Genomic DNA, 22,927 nt, shown 5'->3' with positions numbered 1-22,927 from the left:
GTCTGCATTGCAGTTTTCATTTTCCATTTATTTTAATGGTACTGTACCATTAAAATCCTGTGTACCTGTATCCACAGGACCAAAACTGCTGCGGATCCGCAGCAGGATCCGCAGCGTGTGCACACACCCTGATTTCTAGTAATAGAAACCTATAAGCAGTACCAACGGAAACTTGTGACATCTGTATCAAGGCCTGCCCTTCCTGTCTCTAATTCTGTGATTGGCCACTGACAGACCTCCGTTACAGTTTAACTGGCTGATTACAGATACCCTCCAAACAGTGGTGGAGGTGGATCAAATGCATGACCCGATCAAGTTAGTCCAGGATCTTGCAAGGTGGCTTCAGAATCATGCAACTGATAAGGCCCAAGCTACTACAGCACCTCCCTTGATGTTATTTTTTTACCCAAGGTTAACCTGTCTGACTGATTTCAGGCGACCAGAGGATTTATTTTCCTTTAGAGAATTTTTTTGTAATTGGGGCTCAGCCGACATTCGTCTGGTCCTCAGTGATAGTATCTGGGGCTTTTAATTTCCCTGCTGCAGTTTGGCCCCCAGGGTTGGACCTTTTATCTATCTCATGTGTTTTAGAACTTTCCACAGTTGATTTATTTTTTGAGGCCCTAGGGCTCTTTTATAATGAGCCTTACCAAGTAGATTTTGCAGAAGGTAAAACAACTGACTTTATTCAAGGCAATGTACTGATGAGGAATACTGCACTGACTTTTGGTGTTTGACCATTGGCTCACAATGGAATAATCAGGCAAATGATCATCAGTTTCGCATTGGTCTTTTGGACCAAATCAAGGATATATTAGTACAGTTCAATTCTCCTGAAGGTCTTGTCTCTGGCAATGTCCCACGACTTGGAAATCATACAGTATTGTATTGTATTGTATTGTTGCTACAGTGTTGTTATGCAGTAAGACTAAGATTTGCCTTTTAATAATAATAAATTTAATAAAAATAAATTTTATTTCTAGAACGCCGACATATTCCGCAGCACTTTACATTTCAGAGGGAACATGTACAGACGATAGACATTACAGCATAACAATAATCACATAGATCATAACAGATACTAAGAGGAATGAGGGCCTTGCTCGCAAGCTTACAATCTATGAGGAAAAAGGTAGACACGAAAGGTGGGTGGTAACAATTGCCCTGATTGTGTGGACCAGCCATAATGTTAAGTGTGTAACAGTACAGGCACAGAGGGCTAATAGATGCATAAAGCATGTGGGAACATGATGCGGGGAACCTAGTTATGGTAAAACTTTTGGCTGTGCCACACAGGGAGAGATTAGGTTAATGTGTTGAGGCGGTAGGTCAGTTTGATTAAATGCGTTTTCAGGGCACGCTTAAAATTGTGGGAATTGGGGACTAATCGTAATGACCTGGGAAGTGCATTCCAAAGAATTGGCGCAGCACGTGTAAAGTCTTGGAGACAGGAGTGGGAGGTTCTGATTATTGAGGATGCTAACCTCAGGTCATCAGCAGAATGTAAGGCGCGGGTAGGGTGGTATACTCAAACAAGAGAGGAGATGTAGGGTGGTGCTGAGCCATGGAGGGCTTTGTGGGTGAGGGTAATAAGTTTATACTGAATTGTGGAGTGGATGGGTAGCCAGTGTAGTGACTGGCACAAGGTAGAGGCATCGGTGTAACGACTGGTGAGGAATATGTTACTGGCTGCAGCATTCAAGACAGATTGGAGAGGGGAGAGTTTGGTAAGAGGGAGACCGATTAGAAGAGAGTTAGTCGAGAAGAGAATGAATAAGAGAAACAATAAGAGTTTTTGCGGAGTCAAAAGTAAGAAAAAGTCGAATTCTAGAAATGTTTTTGAGGTGCAGATAACAAGAGCGAGCCAGTTATCGGATGTGGGGGGCAAAGGAAAGCTCGGAGACAAGTATGACCCCAAGACAGGGGGCATGTTGCTGGGGAGTAATAGTGGAACCACACACGGAAATGGCAATGTTGGGTATAGGTACATTAGTAGTGGGAGGAAACACAAGGAGTTCAGTCTTTGACAGGTTCCGTTTCAGATATAGTGAGGATATGATGTTAGACACAGCGTTTAAACAATTGCTGGTGTTTTCTAAAAAGGCTGGCGTGATGTCAGAAGAAGCATATAATTGGGTGCCATCAGCATAGTGATGGTACTGGAAACCAAGTCTACTGATTGTTTGATCAATAGAGGCAGTGTACAAATAATTTTTTTGAATTTTAGAACTTTAGAACTTTAGAAATTTTAGAACTTTTAGAATTTTAGAACTTTTAGAAATTTGTCCTCCCTCTCTCCGTTTGCCTCCCTAGCTCTGATGTCAACAACCTCCATGTTTTTCTTCTTCATTCTGTGTCAGCCATCTTAGGAAGCACATGTCTAGCAGCTCTGGTGCAGAATAGCCTTTTTTACCTACTGCTGCTGTTACAGCTATTGTTACTGTAATTGTGAATACTGCAAGAATTCAGCTTGAAAACAAATCTTCATATGCGCCTCTGGAATCGCTTTCAAGCTATCTGATATATGATATATCTACATGTGAGTAAAGATACATACTGAGGCAACCTAGAAACAGTGTCTCAAGTACCTTACACTGACACCCTAGTTATGAAGTCAGAATACGCTGCACCTCCACCTAAGGCCTCATTCACATTTCAGTATTTGGTCAGCATTTTCCATCAGTATTTGTATGCCAAAACCAGGATTGAAACTTACAGATAAAACTGTAATGGAAAGTTTGACATCTGCTCTGTGTTTTAGAGACACTGCTGGATTTGACATACAAATTATGATAAAATACTGATCAAAAATATTGAGGTCTAAGTCTTGTGCATCTATGACCCTTACTGGGGAGCCAAGGCAGATTGGTTGACTTAGGCCCATCAACAACCAAGTCCTTTCCACTTCCTGCCGACTTCAACTCAAAAATATTTCACGGATCCATACATTCCTCAACCAAGAATCTTCAAAAACCCTAGTCCATGCCCTCATCATCTCCCACCTTGACTACTTCACCCTCCTGCTCTGTGGCCTCCCCTCTAACATCTCACAACCCTCCAATCTATTCTAAACTCTGACGCCCGACTAATCCACCTTTCCCCCCGCTATTCCCCGGCCTCTCCCCTCTGTCAATCCCTGCACTGGCTCCCCATTACCCAAAGACTCCAGTTCAAAACCCTAACCATGACATACAAAGCCATCCACAACCTGAGTCCTCCATACATCTGTGACCTTGTCTCCCGGTACTCACCTGCACGAAACCTCCGATCCTCACAAGATCTCCTTCTGTACTCCCCTCTTATCTCCTCTTCCCACAATCGCATACAAGACTTCTCCCCCACATCCCCCTACTCTGGAACTCTCTACCACAACATATCAGACTCTCGCCTACCATGCAAATCTTCAAAAAGAACCTGAAGACCTACCTCTTCAAACAAGCCTACAACCTGCAGTAACCACCGATCCGCCAAACCGCTGGACGACCATCTCTACCCTCGCCTACTGTATCCTCACCCATCCCTTGTAGATTGTGAGCCCTCGCGGGCAGGGTCCTCTCTCATCCTGTACCAGTCGTGACTTGTATTGTTTAAGATTACTGTACTTGTATGTATTACTGTATGTATACCCCTCCTCACATGTAAAGCGCCATGGAATAAATGGCGCTATAATAACAAATATTAATAATAATAATCTAGTGACACAAACTGGTTCTTGGTAGAAACTCTGGAGAGTCTGGATGTCAGATGCATGCCTGCCTAAGACAACCACTGCTAGAAAAACATTAAAATGAAACAGAAAAGCCACTGAAAAAGGAATTACAATGTCCCTTTGACAACCCCAAAAAAGCATAAATAACATAGCAGTAGAGGCAACCATATTTGCCAGCAGCAAAGGTTACAGAAACTAATATGCTAGAAGGATGCAACAGTCTTCCTTGATAAACACAGGTGCAAAATACTGATGAAACAAACACTCACAACTAGTGATGAGCGAGTATACTTGTTACTTGAGATTTCTTGGGCATGCTCAGGTGATCTCCGAGTATTTGGATGTTCTTGGAGACTTAGTTTCTGTCGCCATAGCTGCATGATTTGCAGCTGCTAGACAGCCTGAATACATGTGGGGATTTCCTAACAAACAGGCAATCCCCACATGTATTCAGGCTGGCTAGCAGCCGCAAATCATGCAGCTATGGCGACAGAAACTAAATGACCGAGCACATCCAAATACTTAAAGATCACTCGAGCATGCTTGGGAAATCTCGAGTAACGAGTATACTTGCTCATCACTCCTCAAAACCTACTAATTCATGGACGGGGTGATTGTTTAGTATTAGAATCGAAGACAGATAAGGGCACCAGTCAAAAATGTATTTCACAGTGTCTGACTGAGCCTGTTAGTGACATGAGCACAGACAACCTAGTTTATAAGGCCAGAATTGATGGGCTTAGCTGCACTCTGCATAAAAACAAAATGTGCAGAAAAATATGTATGATATATGCGTATATGAAGTATTGGACAATATTTTGGCCTAAATACGCCATCCCGCAACCCAAGTCGAGTCTTCATTGTCTTGTGAGTCCTTGTACTAAATCTAAAAGCAAAGATACAGAAAAAGGAATTAAAATTCTCCCCCAAAAAACAGAACCAACATAGCAGAAGAGGCAACTGCATTTACCAGCACAGGCCACAGAAACTAAGGCAATAAATAGGTGCAACAGCACACCTCAATAAAGGCAGATGCAACACAGGTGCAAAATACTAATGAAAAAAACACTCACACCCTAAAATTTCATGGAGGGCCTCATTGCGTAGTGTTGGAATTGCACACAAATAAAGCTTGTATAAGGTGCCAGTCACAGAAATGTGGTCCACAGTGTCAGGTAAGTGGGATACAAACTTGCATATTTTGGCCAACACTGTTAGATACAGATGCTGGCTATATAACATAGCTGCCATCTACTTAGTTTACAGAGAGCTCAGCTCCTGAGCCCCCACCACACATGGTGACTACAGCCTTGATATACCATGGTGGAAATAAGTATTTTATACACTGTCGATTTTGCAAGTTTTCCTACCTGCAAAGAATGGAGAGGTCTGTAATTTTTATAGTAGGTACACTTCAACTATGAGAGACAGAATCTAAAAATAAAAACCGCAAAATCACTGTTATGGTCAGCAGGGTCTTTCTCACTTATGTTAAGTGTAAGCTCTTATGGTCAGTGGGGTCCTTTCTTTCAACTGTAAAAAGTGTAAGCATGGTTCTCTCTCTCCTATAGAGTGTACGTTCTTGTGAACAGTGGGGCCCTCTCTTTCTTATGTACAGTGTTAGCAATGTTCTCTCTCTCTTTCTCCTTTCCCCATATATATTTTCAAAGCAATTACAAGAGTTCTGACATTGAGATTTGAACAAATTTATTCACCGCAAATCAAATCTTTGAGGAATTAAAATTTCTAAAGATCCATTTGTAAGAGGATGAGCTGAAACAGAGTCAGCTATATCCGGTGCCCTTTGAGGCTGGAAGTATCGGAACTGTCACCACTGTTGCCGGGGGAAGGGTCTTCTGGGAGGGAAGGACCTTCATGCTGGACAGCAGGGGACGCGGGGAATATAAAGAGGACAGAAGGTTGACTCCCTCTCCGCTGCTCCATTTAACAACTCTGTGGGGAAGGTGACCTGACGGATCGACTTGTCAGCAAGTGGAAAAGAGGGTTTGCACATTTTAGGTGGTTGTCAGTTATGACAGAAGGGAAAACAGCCAGGAAAGTGTAGGTGACGTGCAGTACCTTGGGTTGACCATAAGAGGGCGGGGAGGAGTGTGAGTGCATGGCTTGATATCAGCTTAGGGCTTTAGAAACCGTTGGTCATGGGGGCGAAGTTACAGGGAACCAGGAAAGCTATAAATCTGACAGGAGGGTTCCAGAAAGTTCCAGTCCCCAGGGGGAGCTCAAGTGACAGGAAGACTGTGACAGTTGGTGCACTGTGAGGAGAACCCAACCAGGGGACTGAGGAGAGAGAAAGTTAGGGGGGTGGTCCTGACACGAAGTACCGCAGTGTAGACGAGGCTCCGGGTGTGGGACACCATATTGGGAACGACGATTGACCAGTAAAGTACTGTTGGTGTACTGGCCTAAGGCAACCACAGCGACGGAGCTGTCAGAGCATTCCTAAATGTAAAGGGACGGTGTGTATATATACGTCTCAGGTGAAAAGTACGTTGTGTCGAAGTGTGCTGTAACTGGAGAGCCTTGAAGAGGATTGTGGTGTGCTGCAAGGCCATCAGGCGGACGGCGAATGAATAAACTTGGACCTGTTGCACCCGAAATCTGCCTCCATCATGTGTCTATACGTCACTGCGTGGTATACAGAGGGACCACCCCCCCCAGTCTGGCCCACGACCCTACAACTCCACACCACCCTCCTCAGAGTCCTGACTCAATTGATTTTGATGCTATTGCGTTATCGTTTGACCCTGTTCTTGTGGACAGTCCAGTCCTGCCTGTGGTGACTGATAAGCTGACTTGCTGCATTCCTAGAGAGTATCCCAGAGAACCGCACGCTACCATAGTCTGTGGACAGGCACACGGTTCGTGTTCGCCACCATCGCTGAGGAATCCACACAAAAGACTGTTTCTACAATCCAGCACACTCAAGCCAAGCAGCACTGGATCCATCTGCATCGTTGGAAAACAGTGCGTCTCGTTCCTCCGTGATAAAGCCAGAAACATTGTTCATAATTAGTGATGCCGTTGGGAGATTTTCCAGCCTTTCCCCTGCAAGAACTGCAAGCGATAAGTTACCCTGTTTTTTCATATCTTTCTATCGTGCAAGTTGGTTGTGCTTAATAACCATAATTGCTGTTGTTCTGGTCTCCCTGCATGGAGTATTCCTTGTTTAACTTTCTGTACAGTAAACCTTTGTTAACCCCTTCTCTGCCTCCGGCTCTCCACTGCATTCAACCAATTCTCTTCTTACACATTCATCTCTATTAGTAACGTGATTTAATAATGAAACCTGGGATTGATTATTATTATTGGTTTAAATGCAGGAATGCTATCTAGTTTGTTGCTTATACATTTTTTTCCACTAGATTCATCTTTTTATTAGTTAGTAATTGGAAATATCTCTAATAATTGTAGTTTAACCTTTTAGATGCCCATGGATTATAACAAATTTGTCGGGAGCCCATACGTCTCTAAATTAGCTCCTACTTCAACCTGAGCTGCTGATTGGTTGTAATGCCAGAAGAGGACTATTGACATCTTTCACACCTACCATCTTAAGGACTCTTATTGAGTACTGCAATACAGAGATATAAAAATATATTGTAAAAACCAACAATTTCAGATTCTGACATAAAAAAGTAAAAGTTTAAAAAACTTTCCAATCCATCTACCAGACTACATGGATTGCACTTCACCCTTGAACCCCTGTACAGGGATCTGGACATACAGAGAGGCCCCTGGGTTGGGTTCATAAAGTAGCTGCTGTCCACTGAAGCACCCTGGCAGAGGATAGTTAGGAAGCCAGGTGGTCTGGAACAAGAGTAAAATGTAAGGAAAAAAAGTGGTGAGAAAATCGGCTGAGATCAAACAACAGGAATCAACTAAACAGGGCAGAGGCTGAAAATCACTTGTCGACATATCAAACAGAGATTACAATTGGCAAATGAGACAGGGATTCAGAAGAATAAATAGCTAGCAGTCCTACCCACGTCTACAGGGAGGTAATACTAAACAGAGACAGGAACCTTCTAGCTCCATGCCTGAATGGTACCACAAGTCTCAGCTTATACACAGCACTGTGTCATTATAGTCACACATCGCCCAATTACAGAGCAGACAGGTACCGACATGAATGCCACAGTATATAATAAAAAAATAAACATCTCATATTACTGCATCCTTAACAGTTTAAAGTAGTACACTTTTATTTCTTTTAAAGGAAATCTGTGAGCATTTTTTTGCTGCCTCATCTGAGAGCAGCATGATGGAGGCAAATAGACCTAGCATCCAAGAATGCAGCACTTGTAACACACTAAGAGTTCTTAGTTTTAGCAAAGCTGAGAAAGCTTTCCCTGCCCACACCAGGATCTCTAAATACATTGTCTACAGACAGTGAGCTGCTTATCACAGGAGGGGGCGGAGTTGGACTAACATGCACTCCTGCCATAGTCTGAACAATGATAATCACCAGGTGATAAAATCTGCAGTGTAGGTAAACAACAGCACACAGCCGAACATATCCTTGAAATCTGTGTTTTAACCCCTACCTCATGCTGTCCTCAGATTACACAGAAAAAGCCTGCTAACATATTCTCTTTAGGAGATATGCCAGTAAATCCCATTTTCTTTTACCTTTTTACAAGGTGCAAGAATTGCTGCAATTGATCACCAAAAAGTTATTGCTCCCAGAATATATCAACACAAGACAATTTTTTGGTAGATTATCAAAATATTTTTTTTAAAAAGAAGTAAAAAAAAAGTGGTATCACCCTGATTTTACAGTCACCTAGAATAAAATAATTTTTACTGCCTGCTGTAAAAACTCAAAAAGCAATTGTGAAATCTGCTAGGTTTTCTTCAATACATTATATGGTGAATTTAACTAAATATCATTAATAAATTCAACTCATCCCTTAGAAAGAAGACTATATCAATTATGGGATTACCCCTTTAAGCAAGTGTTATATGTTAGACACATTCTTCTCTTTGCTGAAGGTAATTTACATATTACTAAGTAGCCTCAGCTGCTATGTGGATAAGCAGCATCTCATTATTCTTGTGTGTTTGACGTGGAGGTGTCCAGGAATATTTAATAGCCAATGTTGCATTCATTTTTGAAGAGCTGAAGTGTAACAAGCATATTGCTAGAGTCACGCCAGGCAAACTAATTATCATTCATGTAGTGGTTCATTGACATAGAAAAGTTGCCTTAAGCAATTATTCTTTGTTCAGTAAAATTCTAATACACCTACACTAAGTGAAGCTATGCATTAAGCCTTCAACGTGTCTTCAAAGCTTTTATCAAGCTTCTTGCAATGTCAGATCTATTGGATGATTAACTACAATTGTAATATTTTATACAGACATCTCCCATAACTTTACGTCTCCAGCTACAAATAACTGGATATAAACACTTCTAGAATTAAAGGGCATGTATAAACCGTTTTGTTTCTGATGGGTTAGATATACCTTTACAGCACAATTTTTAATACTGTTATTGTGGATTATGATGTAGAAACCACCCTCTCAGTAGTGGCTCATCGTAGCACAAGATGATGATAGCTGTTTCTATCCAACCTCAAAAATTATTATGGGGTGAGCATTTGGTGAATACTACTTGGTATGAAATGATAACCTGTAGGATTTTGAGAAAGTGCGGGGGTTGTCCACTACTTGGAACACCCAGTCTAAATCAGCATGTTTGCCCCAAGTAAGATAACACTTATATTGACCTCTGGTGTTGGCACCGTTCCAGTAATGTCAGTACTCACTCTCCTGGGGTTCACGTCATATTGTTATGCGATCCCTGCAGCCAATCAGCGTTGACTTCACTCTCCCCATCTTTGGACGAATCAAATATCAAGAGGTAGTGAGTGGTCAGCTGCAGCTCTCACTTCCTCTTGATGTCTGATTCATCAAAAGGTGGGGAGAGTGAAGCCAGAGTTGATTGGCTGCAGGGCTTGCGTGATATAATAATATGATATGAGCCCTGGGAGAGCAAGTGCCAACACCACTGGAATGGTGCCAGCACTGAAGGTGAGCATAAATGTTGTTATTTTACTCAGGCAAACATGCTGATTGAGACGGGGTTGTCCGAGTAGTGGACAACTTCTTTAATTAGTCACCTAACCAAAAGATCTAACAAGTTGGATAATGTTTAATTCATAAATAGGTCACAACCCAGGGATGAGCCAAAGAAACGCAGACATTCCATAATCAGATGCAGATATAGTCAGCAGGTCCTTGGCCATGTAGTCTATTTTCTGCATACCTTGAGGAAGGGGATCTTCAGTAATTCCAAAAGGGAAGCTATCTTTAGTAGATGAAGCAAAGCTGCAAATGTCTGGCATTCTATGGTAATGGAAGATGACTCTGTAGAAAGTTGGATGCTAACTCTCCTTGGGGACTAACTGCTGTGCAGTCGAGTTTGTAATCCAAGGAAGTAGAGACAGCCTATTGAACACCTTGGAGGAGAACCACCTCACCATACACTATGTCTGCTACTGTTTGCATTGTTTAAGCCTCTACCGCTGCTATACCAGAAGATGTAAACGTCAAGCTTTATTAAATGGTACATGTACATTTCATTTATTCTCCTGTTCTTCTGCACTCTCAATAACATTTATGTTACACCACAGAACACCAGCCAGAATACAGTACAGCCCAGCTGTCACCTCCATCTATGTCACATTTTGATGATTGCACAGAAAATCAATTGAGCCACCATCATCTTGGTTGGATGGTTTCAGGTTGGCATACACAATTAGCATTGCCCTCCATGACCCCCACCTCATATTTTACAACCTCAACAGTGCAAAGCTTTAGTTCTAAGACAAATGCCATCAATATCAGACCAGTACGGGTTTCATCATTTCTGGAACCCCCATATATCAGGAGAATGGGAGATACATAGAAGGGGAGATGAGATGAAGAGGTAGCCATGCATGCATGATTCTCTTGCAATTGTCATTTATATTTTTGTGAAACACTCTTTCTGTGTTCTCCCAATAAGTGGTAGTACTAAGTGTGGAATCCCCAAGTGTCAGACATTTATGGTTCTTGGAGATGATACTATCTATCAGGATGGCCCTTGAACCAGAAAAGGCTGTGCACTCTAGCATTAGGGCAATTGTCCTTAAAAAAAAGCTTTCTCCAGCGTCACTTACAGGTGGATCGTCTTTAACCAAGTGCATATCATTGAAAGTATGCCAGTTTTTTGGTCCAGTGTGTCAGTTTCAGTTAGACATATTTATGATTTGTTTTCTACGTGTCTAAGATTTAGACATATTTAAGAACTGATTTAGCCAATTTTTGGAGCAAAAAAAATAGTGCACCTAATACCAAGTATACATTTTTTTTAAAGGTCAAACTTTTTTGGTTGGAGAAAAATTGCACAGCCTTTAAAAAAATAAAATAATACCAATTGATCCTAACAAGCAAATATGATAGTGTAATTAATTTTATTTGCATTTTTTTGTTTTTGTTAACATGTAAAATAGTTTTCAAATATGCTGTTTTTATTGACTTGGTTGCAACATTTTAGAATATAAAGCTTTTCCATATGATTGATTCAGTGTTTGAATACTGTCATTGGCCTCATATTAATATAATTTTTTATTGTCTAATTGTCATTTTTTATTGTTTTATTTTAAGTAAATTAGCATGCAATACTGTGTTTTATGTATGCAAGCATTGTAAGTCTATTTTCTACCTGTAAATTACACCTACTTTAAATTGGAGATTGGGGTTCTGACATTGACTTTATTTTCTATTTTAAAGATTATATATACAGTCAATAAGAATGGTCTTTTTTGAACTTTTGAACTTCCCTCCCCTTCCTAATTTCCAATTTCCCTATTGATTTAAGTGTTCCTGTGAGTGTTCCCTATGTAATTGGCATCCATTTGGGCCTTTAAAAGCCCATCTCGTCATGTTTTGCACATTTGTTTTTTCAGATGAAAAAGACGCCGCAAAGGCGTTGTAACCCGTTGTGAATAAAAAGCCTTTTCCTCATCATCCTTTCTGAAGAGTTGATTCACTGCAGCAGCACAGCCCACCCACGTGTTTCTCCAACTGGATCCAATATCTCCTGGAGGATTTATACACCAGTCATGGGGCAGCTGTTTTTCTTCAAACCTACATGGGAGTTGTGCCTGCCACAACTCCATCAGGTGCTTGTAGCCAACACTCTCCTACTCTCCCTCCATAGGGTATCAACTTATTGTGCGCATTGTTTCCCACTTCTAGATTTACACATATATATTTATTTTAACATATAACGTACAGTGAAGAAAATAATTATTTGATCCCTTGTTGATTTTGTAATTTTGCCCACTGACAAAGACATGAACAGTCTATAATCTTAAGGGTAGGTTAATTTTAACACTGAGAGACAGAATATCAAAAATAAAATCCAGAAAATCACATTGTATAAATTATATAAATTTATTTTCATTTTGCAGTAAGAAATAAGTATTTGATCCCCTAACAACCATTAAGAGTTCTGGCTCCTACAGACCAGTTAGATGCTCCTAATCAACTTGTTACCTGCATTAAAGACAGCTGTCTTACCTAGTTGTAAGAAGATGAGCCAGAACAGAGTCAGCGGATCTCTCTTTAGGGTCGGAACTATCGGAACTGTCACCACTGTTGCTGGGGGGACGATTTATTCGAGTGGAGAGGACCTTTGCACTGGATAGTAGGGGGCGTGGGGGAGATAAATGGGACAGAGCGCGGGAACAGGAGAGATTTGGCGGGAAGGCGACATAAGTATAGGGTGAAGGTGATTCCCTCCCCACTTCTCCAACTGTGAACTCCACATACTCGAGTTCCCTGCAGATTGACTTACCATCGGAGAGTGACCTGACTTAGCTGCCCTCAAATGATCCAGTACAGGTCCTTATCGTTCGCAGTAGAAGATACTTTTACTCGCTCTGATCATAGTGAGCCCGTTAGAGGTTCGCACGCTGCCATGGCGTGCGAGTCTGCTTGCTGCTCGTGTCCTGTGACATCCCAGAGGAATCAACAAACGAGACTGTTCCCACATATCAACGTGCTCAAGCCAACCAAGCCCGGATACATCGGAACCGTCGAAGGACAGTGCATTTACTTCCTCCACAACAGAGCCAGAGACATTGTCCATGGACGACAACGCTGGCGGGAGATACTCCAGCCTCTCCCCAACAAGAGCTTCAAGCGATAAGTTACCTCCTTTGTACACCCCTTCCCCCAAATACTGTTTTTGTGCAAATTCTGTTGATGCGATCAGTGTTCCTGTGCCATTTAATTGTTAATTTCATCTCCCTGTGCGGAGTATCCCTTGTACTCAATATCCTGTTTAAAGTAAACTCTGTTAACCCCTTCTCTGCCTCCTGCTCTTCACTGCATCCAACGAACTTCACTTCCAGTGCATTTTACATTTTGGCTTAGTCAGCAGAATGCAGTCTAACAGCATGGTGGTGGCAGAACAGGCAGCTGGGCCCAGATCTAGTATCTCCCTGGGGGTCATGTTAAATAACTTACCTAAATTTACGGGGTCCAACACTATGTTGTGGAGCTGAACGGAGCACATGAGGGGCATGATGAGAATGCACCCTTTGACCTCCGCGCTAGAGGCCGAGGTGGCCATTATGGCTTTGGATAGAGAGGCCAGAAACTCCATGATGCTGAGTACCCCCCGAGACATGATACTTGGGTGGCTGGATGGCGAAGTTTCGATATAGAATCGCCTACAGGGGGGGAGCGGAGAATACCCATGCTGACATCTTGTCCAGAGCAATACATGCGACACTGGGAAAGAGTAAAGATGAGATGCTGGAGGAGATTCCCCGATTTCGGGAGACCGCTGGGATGGTGGCGGCTACGCTGGACCAGATATGGACCCCACACCATGAAGGAGTGTTGGGAAGGTCTTGGGATGAGTGGGCCTGGCTTCTAAAGGAAAACCGTGAACTTGCTCTGTTTAGACAATGGGTGACCCTGAAGAAACTACCCAGTCAGGAACGGAGGAGTACCCTGACTCCAGAAGCGTTGAAGATACTCCAGCAGTGGGAGCGCCTTCAGATGAGCAATGGGCTGGTATATCGGACGGTCCAATTACAAAAAGAGTTGAGAGCCTCCTGGCAGGTGATGATTCCGGAAACGGTGCTGTCTACAGTAGCCGCTGAGGCTCATGAAAAAGGAGCTCACTTCAGTCCTGAAAAAACTTTCCAATGGCTACAGTGGTTTGTCTACCACCCTTGGTTAACAACAGCAGTTGAAGAGGCTTGTCAGGCATGTGAGTTAGCCAAATCCCCAAAACAAAAGGATCCTACACAAACCATAGAGACATCAGCCCCCCTGGAATTATTGACCATCGACTACTTGACCATCGGGCCGGCACATCAAGGATACGACCACTGTGTAGTGATGGCAGATCACTTCATGAAATTTGCTGATGTAACACCCACTCGGGACCAAATGGCTGAGTCTGCTGCACATACTCTCTGTAAAAATTTCATCCAGGTCTACGGATGCCTGCAGCGGATCCATTTTGATCAAGGAGCCTGTTTCTTGGGAAGAATAATGGATGAGCTACAACAGATCTATCAATTTGACAGGTCTCATACCACACCGTACCACCCTCAAGGAAATGGGGCCTACGAACGATTTAACCGTACTCTGATCTAGATGTTAAGGACCTTGTAAGAGGATCAGAAAGCTCGGTGGCCCGAGTACGTGTCTGAGCTCGTGTGGATGTACAATAATCGAGTCCACCAAACCACCGGTTACACGCCCTACTCCTTGTTGTTCGGCCAAACAGGGAAAGAAGTCACAGAACTGGAGTTGGACCCGGGGGAGGTCTACCCACGGACGGGGGTGTCTACCTGGGTTCGAGAACATCATCATTTGCAGACCTTACATCGTCTAGTACAAACTCGGCTCCGGAAGTTGGAGCACTCTGAGAAGCTCCCTCTGCGGGGGACAGATCTTGAGGTTGGTGATCGACTGTTGGTGAGGGAAAAACGTCCACATGACAAGCTGGAGAACTGGTGGGAAAGGAAGCCATACAGAGTGAAGTGTCGGTTCGGTACAGAAGGACCCGTATACGAGATTTATCCAGGAAGGAGAAAAGAATGCTCCCACTTGGGTAGTACACCGAAGTAAGCTCCGGCCATGCCTCTCAGAAGACCCCATACAGGAGGAAGAAACACCTGAGATTTCTAAGTTGGTGCCTGCCATAACAGAGGAAAATGAAGAGGCCCATGCAAAAATGCAAATAAACTTATAGAATTTATACAATGTGATTTTCTGGATTTTATTTTTGATATTCTGTCTCTCAATGTAAAAATTAATCTACCCTTAAAATGATAGACTGTTTATCTCTTTATCAGTGGGCAAACTTACAAAATCAGCAAGGGATCATATAATTATTTCTTTCACTGTATATTATTGTTAGTTATTAGAGATGAGCAAGACACTCCACAAATCAATATGAATTTTCAGTTAACAACATTTAGTGCTGGAGGGCACCACTAAAATAGAGAGGGATACCCTTGAGGCCTGTCAAAAGCAGAAATAGAGAAATATACAGAGAAAAAGCTACAGACCATGTGTGCAGGGATCACCCTAAATAATCAAATACTTTATTAGGTACAATAAAAAGACAAAAAAAACACCCACATATAAAAATTTAAAAGTCATAAAATGACATAAGTGCTATACAAAGATGCTCATAATAGAGCCACAGCCCTCAAACAAGTAACACGACATGCTTAATGACAAAATGAATATACTTGCATATCCTAGTCTACATAAAGATGAACATGATCAGCACACCAAAATGATCAAAAACAATTATGCATGAATCATCAAAAATCATGAAGACACTGATTGCTAAGACAATGTGGAAAGTATAAAAAAGGCAGCATACACAATGGTCTATACACTGATTGCAGGAGGGTAGTTCAAATAAAACTCCCATAGATACGGAAGAAAGACATCTATTGATATGAAACCATATAAAATACATTTGGTTAAATAAAATGAATGAATGTCAAATGCCCAAGATACTAGAATAGGTCACCAGATAAGAGTGGGCAAGGTGGTCTTGCCTAAGAAGGCATTTCTCCCTTTATTCTGGTGGAAATTAGATGTCCATTTACTTGGCATTGGACATCTCTTGTCTAAAAAGCACCTCATGCTAAACTCATATTTTCATCTTTATGTAGACTAGGATATGCAAGTATATTAATGTTGTCATTAAGCATGTTGGCTCTATTATGAGCATCTTTGTATATAGCACTTATGTCATTGTATGACTTTTAAATGTTTTTATGTGGGTGTTTTTTTGTCTGGCTATTGTACCTGATAAAGTATTTGATTATTTAAGGTGATCCCTGTGCACATGGTCTGTAGCTTTTTCTCTGTATATTTATGAGTTGTTAGTTAATCAAATTTCACACATATACAGGAGCATCTCACAAAATTAGAATATCATCAAAAAGTTCATTTATTTCATTTCTTCAATACAAAAACTGAAACTCATATTATATTACGCACAGTCATTACACACAGAGTGATCTATTTCAAGTGTTTATTTCTGTTAATGTTGATGATTATGGCTTACAGCCAATGAAAACGCAAAAGTCATTATCTCAGTAAATTAGAATACTTAATAACACCAGCTTGAAAAAATGATTTTAAAATCCAGACTGTTGGCCTACTGAAATGTATATTCAGTAAATGCACTCAATACTTGGTCGGGGATCCTTTGGCATCAATTGCTGCATCAATGCGGCGTGACATGGAGGCGATCAACCTGTGGCAGTGCTGAGGTGTTATGAAAGTCCGAGTTGCTTTGATAGCAGCATTCAGCTCATCTGCATTGTTGGGTCTGGTGTCTGTCCTATTCCTCTTGACAATACCCCATAGATTCTCTATGTGGTTAAGGTCAGTTGAGTTTGCTGGCAAATCAAGCACAGTGATACTATTGTTTTTAAACCAGGTACTGGTACTTTGGCAGTGTGGACAGGTGCCAAGTCCAGCTGGAGAATGAAATTTCCATCCCCAAAAAGCTTGTCGGTAGAGGAAGCATGATCAATGATGGTTTCAGGAGCCATGTCATCTGCTGGTGTAATATATAAAGACGTTTGGCACAACTTCTAATGTGGTGGTGCACAAGCAGGATCCCAATCCGTATACTTGTATAAACTAACTTGGCACACACATGTGAGTGATTGCAAGTGAAAAAGGATGTTTTAATAAGATGCAGTACATACAGTAAACGTTTCGGTCACAGCGACCTTCGTCAATGTACTATGTAATGTACTGACTGCACTTGTATATAGGGCAACCTGTTCATAGAGAATAATGTCAGAGCATGGAGAGTTAATTGTCTGCTGAATCAAAGAGCCGGTAATGGCGGCAGGGAATAGGTAGTGGCCTGGGCGCGGTTTCCACCGCTTGTCTCCCGAAGGTCGCTGTGACCGAAACGTTTACTGTATGTACTGCATCTTATTAAAACATCCTTTTTCACTTGCAATCATTCACGTGTGTGTGCCAAGTTAGTTTATACAAGTATCTGCTGGTGTAGGTCCACTGTGTTTTATCAAGACCAAAGTCAGCGCAGGTGTCTAGCAGGAAATTTTAGAGCACTTCATGCTTCCCCCTGCCGAAAAGCTTATTGGAGATGGAAATTTCATTCTCAGGCAGGACTTGGCACCTGTCCAAAAGTACCAATACCTGGTTTAAAAACAATAGTATCACTGTGTTTGATTGGCCAGAAAACTCGCCTGACCTTACCCTATGGGTATTGTCAAGAAGAAGATGAGAGACACGAGATCCAACAATGCAAACGAGCTTAAGGCTGCTATCAAAGCAAGCTGGGCTTCCATAACACCTCAGCAGTGCCACAGGCTAATCAACTCCATGCCACACCACAATGATGCAGTAATTGATGGAAAAGGTGCCCCAGCCAAGTATTGAGTGCATTTACTGAACATACTTTTCAGTAGGGCAACAATTCAGATTTTAAAATCATATTTTCAAGCTAGTGTTATAAAGTATTCTAATTTACAGAGATAACGACTTTTGGGCTTTCATTGGCCATAATCATCAGAACAGAAATAAACACTTGAACTAGATCACTCTGTTTGTAATGACTCTATATAATATACAGTATGAGTTTCACTTTTTGTATTGAAAAACTGAAATAAATTAACTTTTTGATGATATTATTATTTTGTGAGATGCAAAAGGACATGTGAAAATAGCCTTCACAAAAGGAAGGGGACTTGAACTCCAGTGTTACCTTTTGGTTATATCAATCACAAAAGTAAATTTCTACCCTTACTACATGACTAAGGATAAGAAGCCAAACCAGAAACTCCTTTTGCAGACACATGTTTCTGGGTGTTTGCTCCTCCTTAGTGCAAAGCATGAGATCTGATATGGCTAAGTGAAATGCTTCTGACTGGGGGTCTCAGGGTAAGCATTTCTCCTTGTGGAGAGTGCCAGGCTGGCATAAGGAGGCTTATAGGCCATGAAAACAAAGACGCATATCATGTGACGCACCGCCTGCATATTTCTAAGTACATTGAGTATTAATCTGTCTTGTCCAAACCTGGACTACCTCAAAAGGCAGTAACAGATGGTATCCACTTTGTTTTGCATTCATGCTGTCAACCTTTTACTTACACTGTTCCCCATGACTAACCATAACCATATCTGGTTTGACAAATAATAACAACAGAGATGTGAAAAACAAATATTAGAAGAGAGATGTGAAATACTTAAATGTGCCATTGAGAACATGCTGCCATGTTAAAATATTTCTGTTAACATACCATTAGCAAATTAAGATAGTCCACAATTGTTTTCATTCTGTGTTACAGAAGGTTAATGTCACAGCTCATTGCTTGTATACAATCTACAAATAAATGAGTTTTCTGTGTAAATGGCTGAATGCATTATTCATGAAGAATCTAGTCCAACGTTATAGACAGTGCAGGTGCATTATAAACTAAACTTCCGTACAAAAATGAAGACGATTGTGTACAAACCTCACTTTAAAATTGGCCATGTACATTACATTTTGACAGGATTAACAGACAACTGTGTTCCCCACTCAACATGAGATTTCATACCCCCCAATAAGTTTGACACGCACAGCCGTACAATATGATGCCCCAAAAGACAGCATTTGCACAGTAAGATGGCCCTAACTGACCCTACCACATAGTATGATGCCCCCACAGTGCACACTCACACACTCTACTAAATCAACACACAAATACACACACAAAGCTCTGATACATCAACACATACACAAATACACACACAGCTCTGCTGCAACATGAACACATACAGTGTACACACACCACCCAACTGTCTCCAAACCAGTGATACAGTCACAATTTTGGGGAGATGTACCGGAGCTGTACTGGGTAGTCATGGCTACATCACAACTTTTACTCCTTGTATGCAAAGTCATGTTGCTTTTCCTGACATGCAGTCTTCACAATGTCCATTGTTGAATTCATTGCTCAGTTGTCCCTCCTCCTCTGGTGGGGTTCTCGAATCTGTCTGTGTTCTGTACAAACTTACATTCGTTTAATTATCTCATTCCTCACTTTTCTTGTGTTCTTCCCCAGGATTCAAACTTCAAACCTGCAGCATTAGAGGCAACAGCAATAGCTATGAATTTTCTGTACTTGTGCATTCAATTCTTCTTTACAAGCATATTGTTCTGGTATATAAAGCTACATATCTATACACCAGTGAATTCTTAGAGTAAAATAAAAGTCAGAGTTTTTTTTATCAATAAAATTACTAAATAATAATAAAAACAATTGGAATAATGACATTTTAATGTACTTAACAAAAAAATATCACAAATCATCCAATAGCAAACATATTTTGTATCTCTGTAAACAACCCATACAATATAGTGAATTGTTTACGGTGATTGGTAAATGGCATAAAAAAACTGCTGAAATGACGTGGAAGTGCAATAAGGACTGCGCTTGCTTCTGGTAGAGTAAAGGGTTCTTTATTCAGCCAACGCGTTTCCTGAGCCTGCTGGCTCACTTCATCAGGGCAGATCTGACCCTGTGCAGACTTGCTGCTGCTTCTTAAGCGTTCATGGGTGTTGTGACTTTCTCACAACCCCAATAGGTGAGCACCTTCCTTACTGTTCCACAATTTTAATTGTTTTATACGGATTTCACATAGTGGATGCGCCCTGTATCTCTCCTTTTATAAAAAAAACTGCTGTGATTCATTTTTCTCTTCATTAAAACCCAAACAAACTTAATACAAATGTAATGCTGAGGCTGTGTTCACACAGTGTATATGCTTCATCTATTCTCCTGCTTTTTATCCACACATTTTTTCAGGTGTGTACACCACACTACACAATAAAAATCTTCTGTGATTTTTGTGTTTGGTCTGTTTCTTATGCCTTTTCCCCTTGTGACAAAGTCACTGTCAAGGAGCTGGAGGCGAGATATGTTTTGCTGAGGCTATTGGCTTCATTGAATTGTAACCCAAAAGTTTGCTTTGGCACACTATATGTTGAGAAGGGTTAATAGGCCATTTTAAAGGCTGAGGCATTCAGTGTTCAGTAGGCCTGGAGAGTGGAACTCCAGTGCTAGGTGTCCTAACAAGGAAGCAGAACTTGTATATGTAGGTTTTCCTGAGCAGGCGGATCCCCGCAAACACATGGACTGTGCTGAATGTTTTGCTTTGCTTTTCCTTAGGTCAGTAAGGCCTTGTTTTATTCTGATAACTCTGCACTGGCTTATGAAGCACTCCTAAACAACAGGTGAGATTTTTAAAGAGACAGTGTTCCGTTGTTTAACTCCATGTGCAATTGAGTGAGCCAATCAACCACACCCTTTATATGATGCATTTTTGGTAAAGATTTAAGTCAGCTGTACCCACTGTGAGTCTAAAGACATCTTTGAACTGTGTGGTTTTGTTGTTGTTTTTTTCTATTGACTTTTATGGGGAGCCTGAATAAAAAACATTTTAAAAAAGCAAGTGAAAAGCTACATGTTGCTTTTTTTAAGGGCAGAATCGAAGCTTTTCAGTTTTATAAAAACACATTAAAAATGCTACTTCAAATTTGCGCCGAAAGCACATCAAGGAGGAAAATGCTTAAAAATGCAACAAAAATGAAATAAATAGAGAAGATTGTTATTGTGTAGTTTGGTGTGGCAACATACAAAAACATGCGGCTAAGAAGCAACAGAATAAATTCAGCATTTACACTACATGTGAACATGCCCTTATACACGTGTTTGTAAAAATGGCACTTGACAATGTGGAGCTACAGCTAGTCTAGCAAAAAGGCAAGATCTCATAAAGTAGCTTAAGAAACAAAAAGTTATGACTGCTTTAACCATAAATGTACAAAAAATAAATGCATAGGCTCCGATAGTCTCAGATAAAGACAGTCAGTCACAGATTTGGGTCTGCACTCTTCTGTCCGTGTGGTTTGCTGAATGTACCTCACTGCCAGGATAGAAAAATATTGACAAATGGATAGTGGGTGTAGACAAAGATGTGTCACTTATTTTGTCCCTTTTTCTCCTGTAAAAGCTGGGAGGTCTGAGTACATACAAACACACACATACAGTACACGCACTGTATACACACACACTGTATACACACTCAATAAACAGCATAAATACCCATACTATGGACTGTATACATACTGTAGGAATGCAGGAGGTAAAGTTCTAGATAGTAGATATGTGTGGGTAATGTAAGCTGTACCAGTAACACTAGGTTACAGAGAAAGATTAATGTAACTGGATTTTGGGTCTGGATTTTATGAGTAACCAAAAGAATTTGGTTTGAAAAAGACAATCCTATGATCCATTCCAGGGTTTACAGGCCTATTAAAAGCAGCTGGGTTAGCTCAGCAGTGTAGAGTGTGTTGAGACTGGAAAAATGCAGAGTTGCTGGTTAGTCTTCTTTCCAAAGAGAGGTGTTCTGAAGCCAAACAGAGAGGTGTTTGGTGAAAGTGTTTAATCCAAGTGTATGTTACATAGTTACATAGGTTGAAAAAAGACCTAGGTCCATCAATTTCAGCCTTTCTCCATCAATTGTGCGTTTTGTCACTAAATTAACTATAACCCGCAAAGTAAGATGTATTAAGGAAATCATCCAGCCCTTTTTTTAAATGCTATTAAAGTGTCTGCCATTACTACCTATTGTGGTAGGGCATTCCACATTCTGAATGCTCTAACTGTAAAAAACCCTTTCCCAATCAGTTGTCGGAATTGCCTTTCTTCCACCCGGAATGAGTGCCCGCCCACTGGTCCTAAGTATAGTCCTTGGAAGGAATAAGTCATGTGTCAGTCCTTTGTACTGACCACTCATATATTTATACATGTAAATAAAATTCCCTCTGAGGCGCCTTTTTTTTTCTAAGCTAAACAAGCCCAATGTCACGCTGTGATGGTCTTCAGTATGAAAGTGAGGCCTCAAATTGTCCCTAGAGCTGGGTCCCTAACTATCCCTGTCTGGTGGGTCTTAAAAGTAGAGAGGCCCGAGTCTCGAACCTTACTATGCTCGTGTAAAAAAAACCCCTAATCTGTCCCCTCCCCCACCCCATGAGCCATGGGACAGAAATGAAAGGTAAACCAAACACACAGACAAATCAGGGATAACAAAAAACTATCATGCAAAACCACTAACCAACAATAGGGAAGAGGATAGGGACAGGGTGGATAAACTATATGGGAAAAGGGACCAGGAGATAAACATCCACGTATAACAGCAAACTACAGAACATGACAACTCCAACCCTCAACTACTTAGCTTTAGTCCTCAGCACAGGAAGACGAATGTCCAATAGCAACAATGAACTCCTACTCAGCACAGCATCTCCTAAGCACAAGGAAGCAGAGCTTTCACTGGCAGGACAGAGAGCATCTGGCCAGGTTTTATAGGTAGCGTTAATAAACAGATCAGAAGCAGCCGAAATGAAGCTACATGCTTCTGACCAGCATAGAAAGGGTTCTTAACCTTTTCCGCATCAAAGGAAACCAAATTTATTCAATACAGGATCTAAATACACAGGCTAGATGGAAGATCTGTGATTCACAATACACAGTGAACTTCTACCCCCAGATCTCCCAGGTTGTTGTGACACATTCATGACACCCAACTTTTCCAACCTCTCATCATATAAGAGGCCTCTCATCCCTT

General features: G+C 41.3%; 1 protein-coding gene across 3 annotated transcripts in view; it reads right to left on the bottom strand.

Annotated features, from left to right (window-relative positions):
- The window catches only part of ARSJ (arylsulfatase family member J), a 251,939-nt gene that overhangs the window by 40,657 nt on the left and 188,355 nt on the right, over positions 1-22,927 (bottom strand). For 2 of the 3 annotated variants that reach the window (XM_073571879.1, XM_073571878.1), the window contains exon 2: positions 19,313-19,375. The exons of the other annotated variant lie outside the window; for it this stretch is intronic. In XM_073571879.1, coding sequence (XP_073427980.1) covers positions 19,313-19,314 — 2 coding nt within the window. In that variant the 5' untranslated portion in view covers positions 19,315-19,375. The remainder of the gene's footprint in view (positions 1-19,312; positions 19,376-22,927) is intronic. 3 annotated transcript variants of the gene reach the window in all.

This window comes from Dendrobates tinctorius, unplaced genomic scaffold (genome assembly GCF_039654945.1).
Source record: "Dendrobates tinctorius isolate UK_male_01 unplaced genomic scaffold, ASM3965494v1 ptg000030l, whole genome shotgun sequence".
Taxonomy (NCBI): domain Eukaryota; kingdom Metazoa; phylum Chordata; class Amphibia; order Anura; family Dendrobatidae; genus Dendrobates; species Dendrobates tinctorius.
This window is presented reverse-complemented; position numbering and strand designations above follow the sequence as displayed.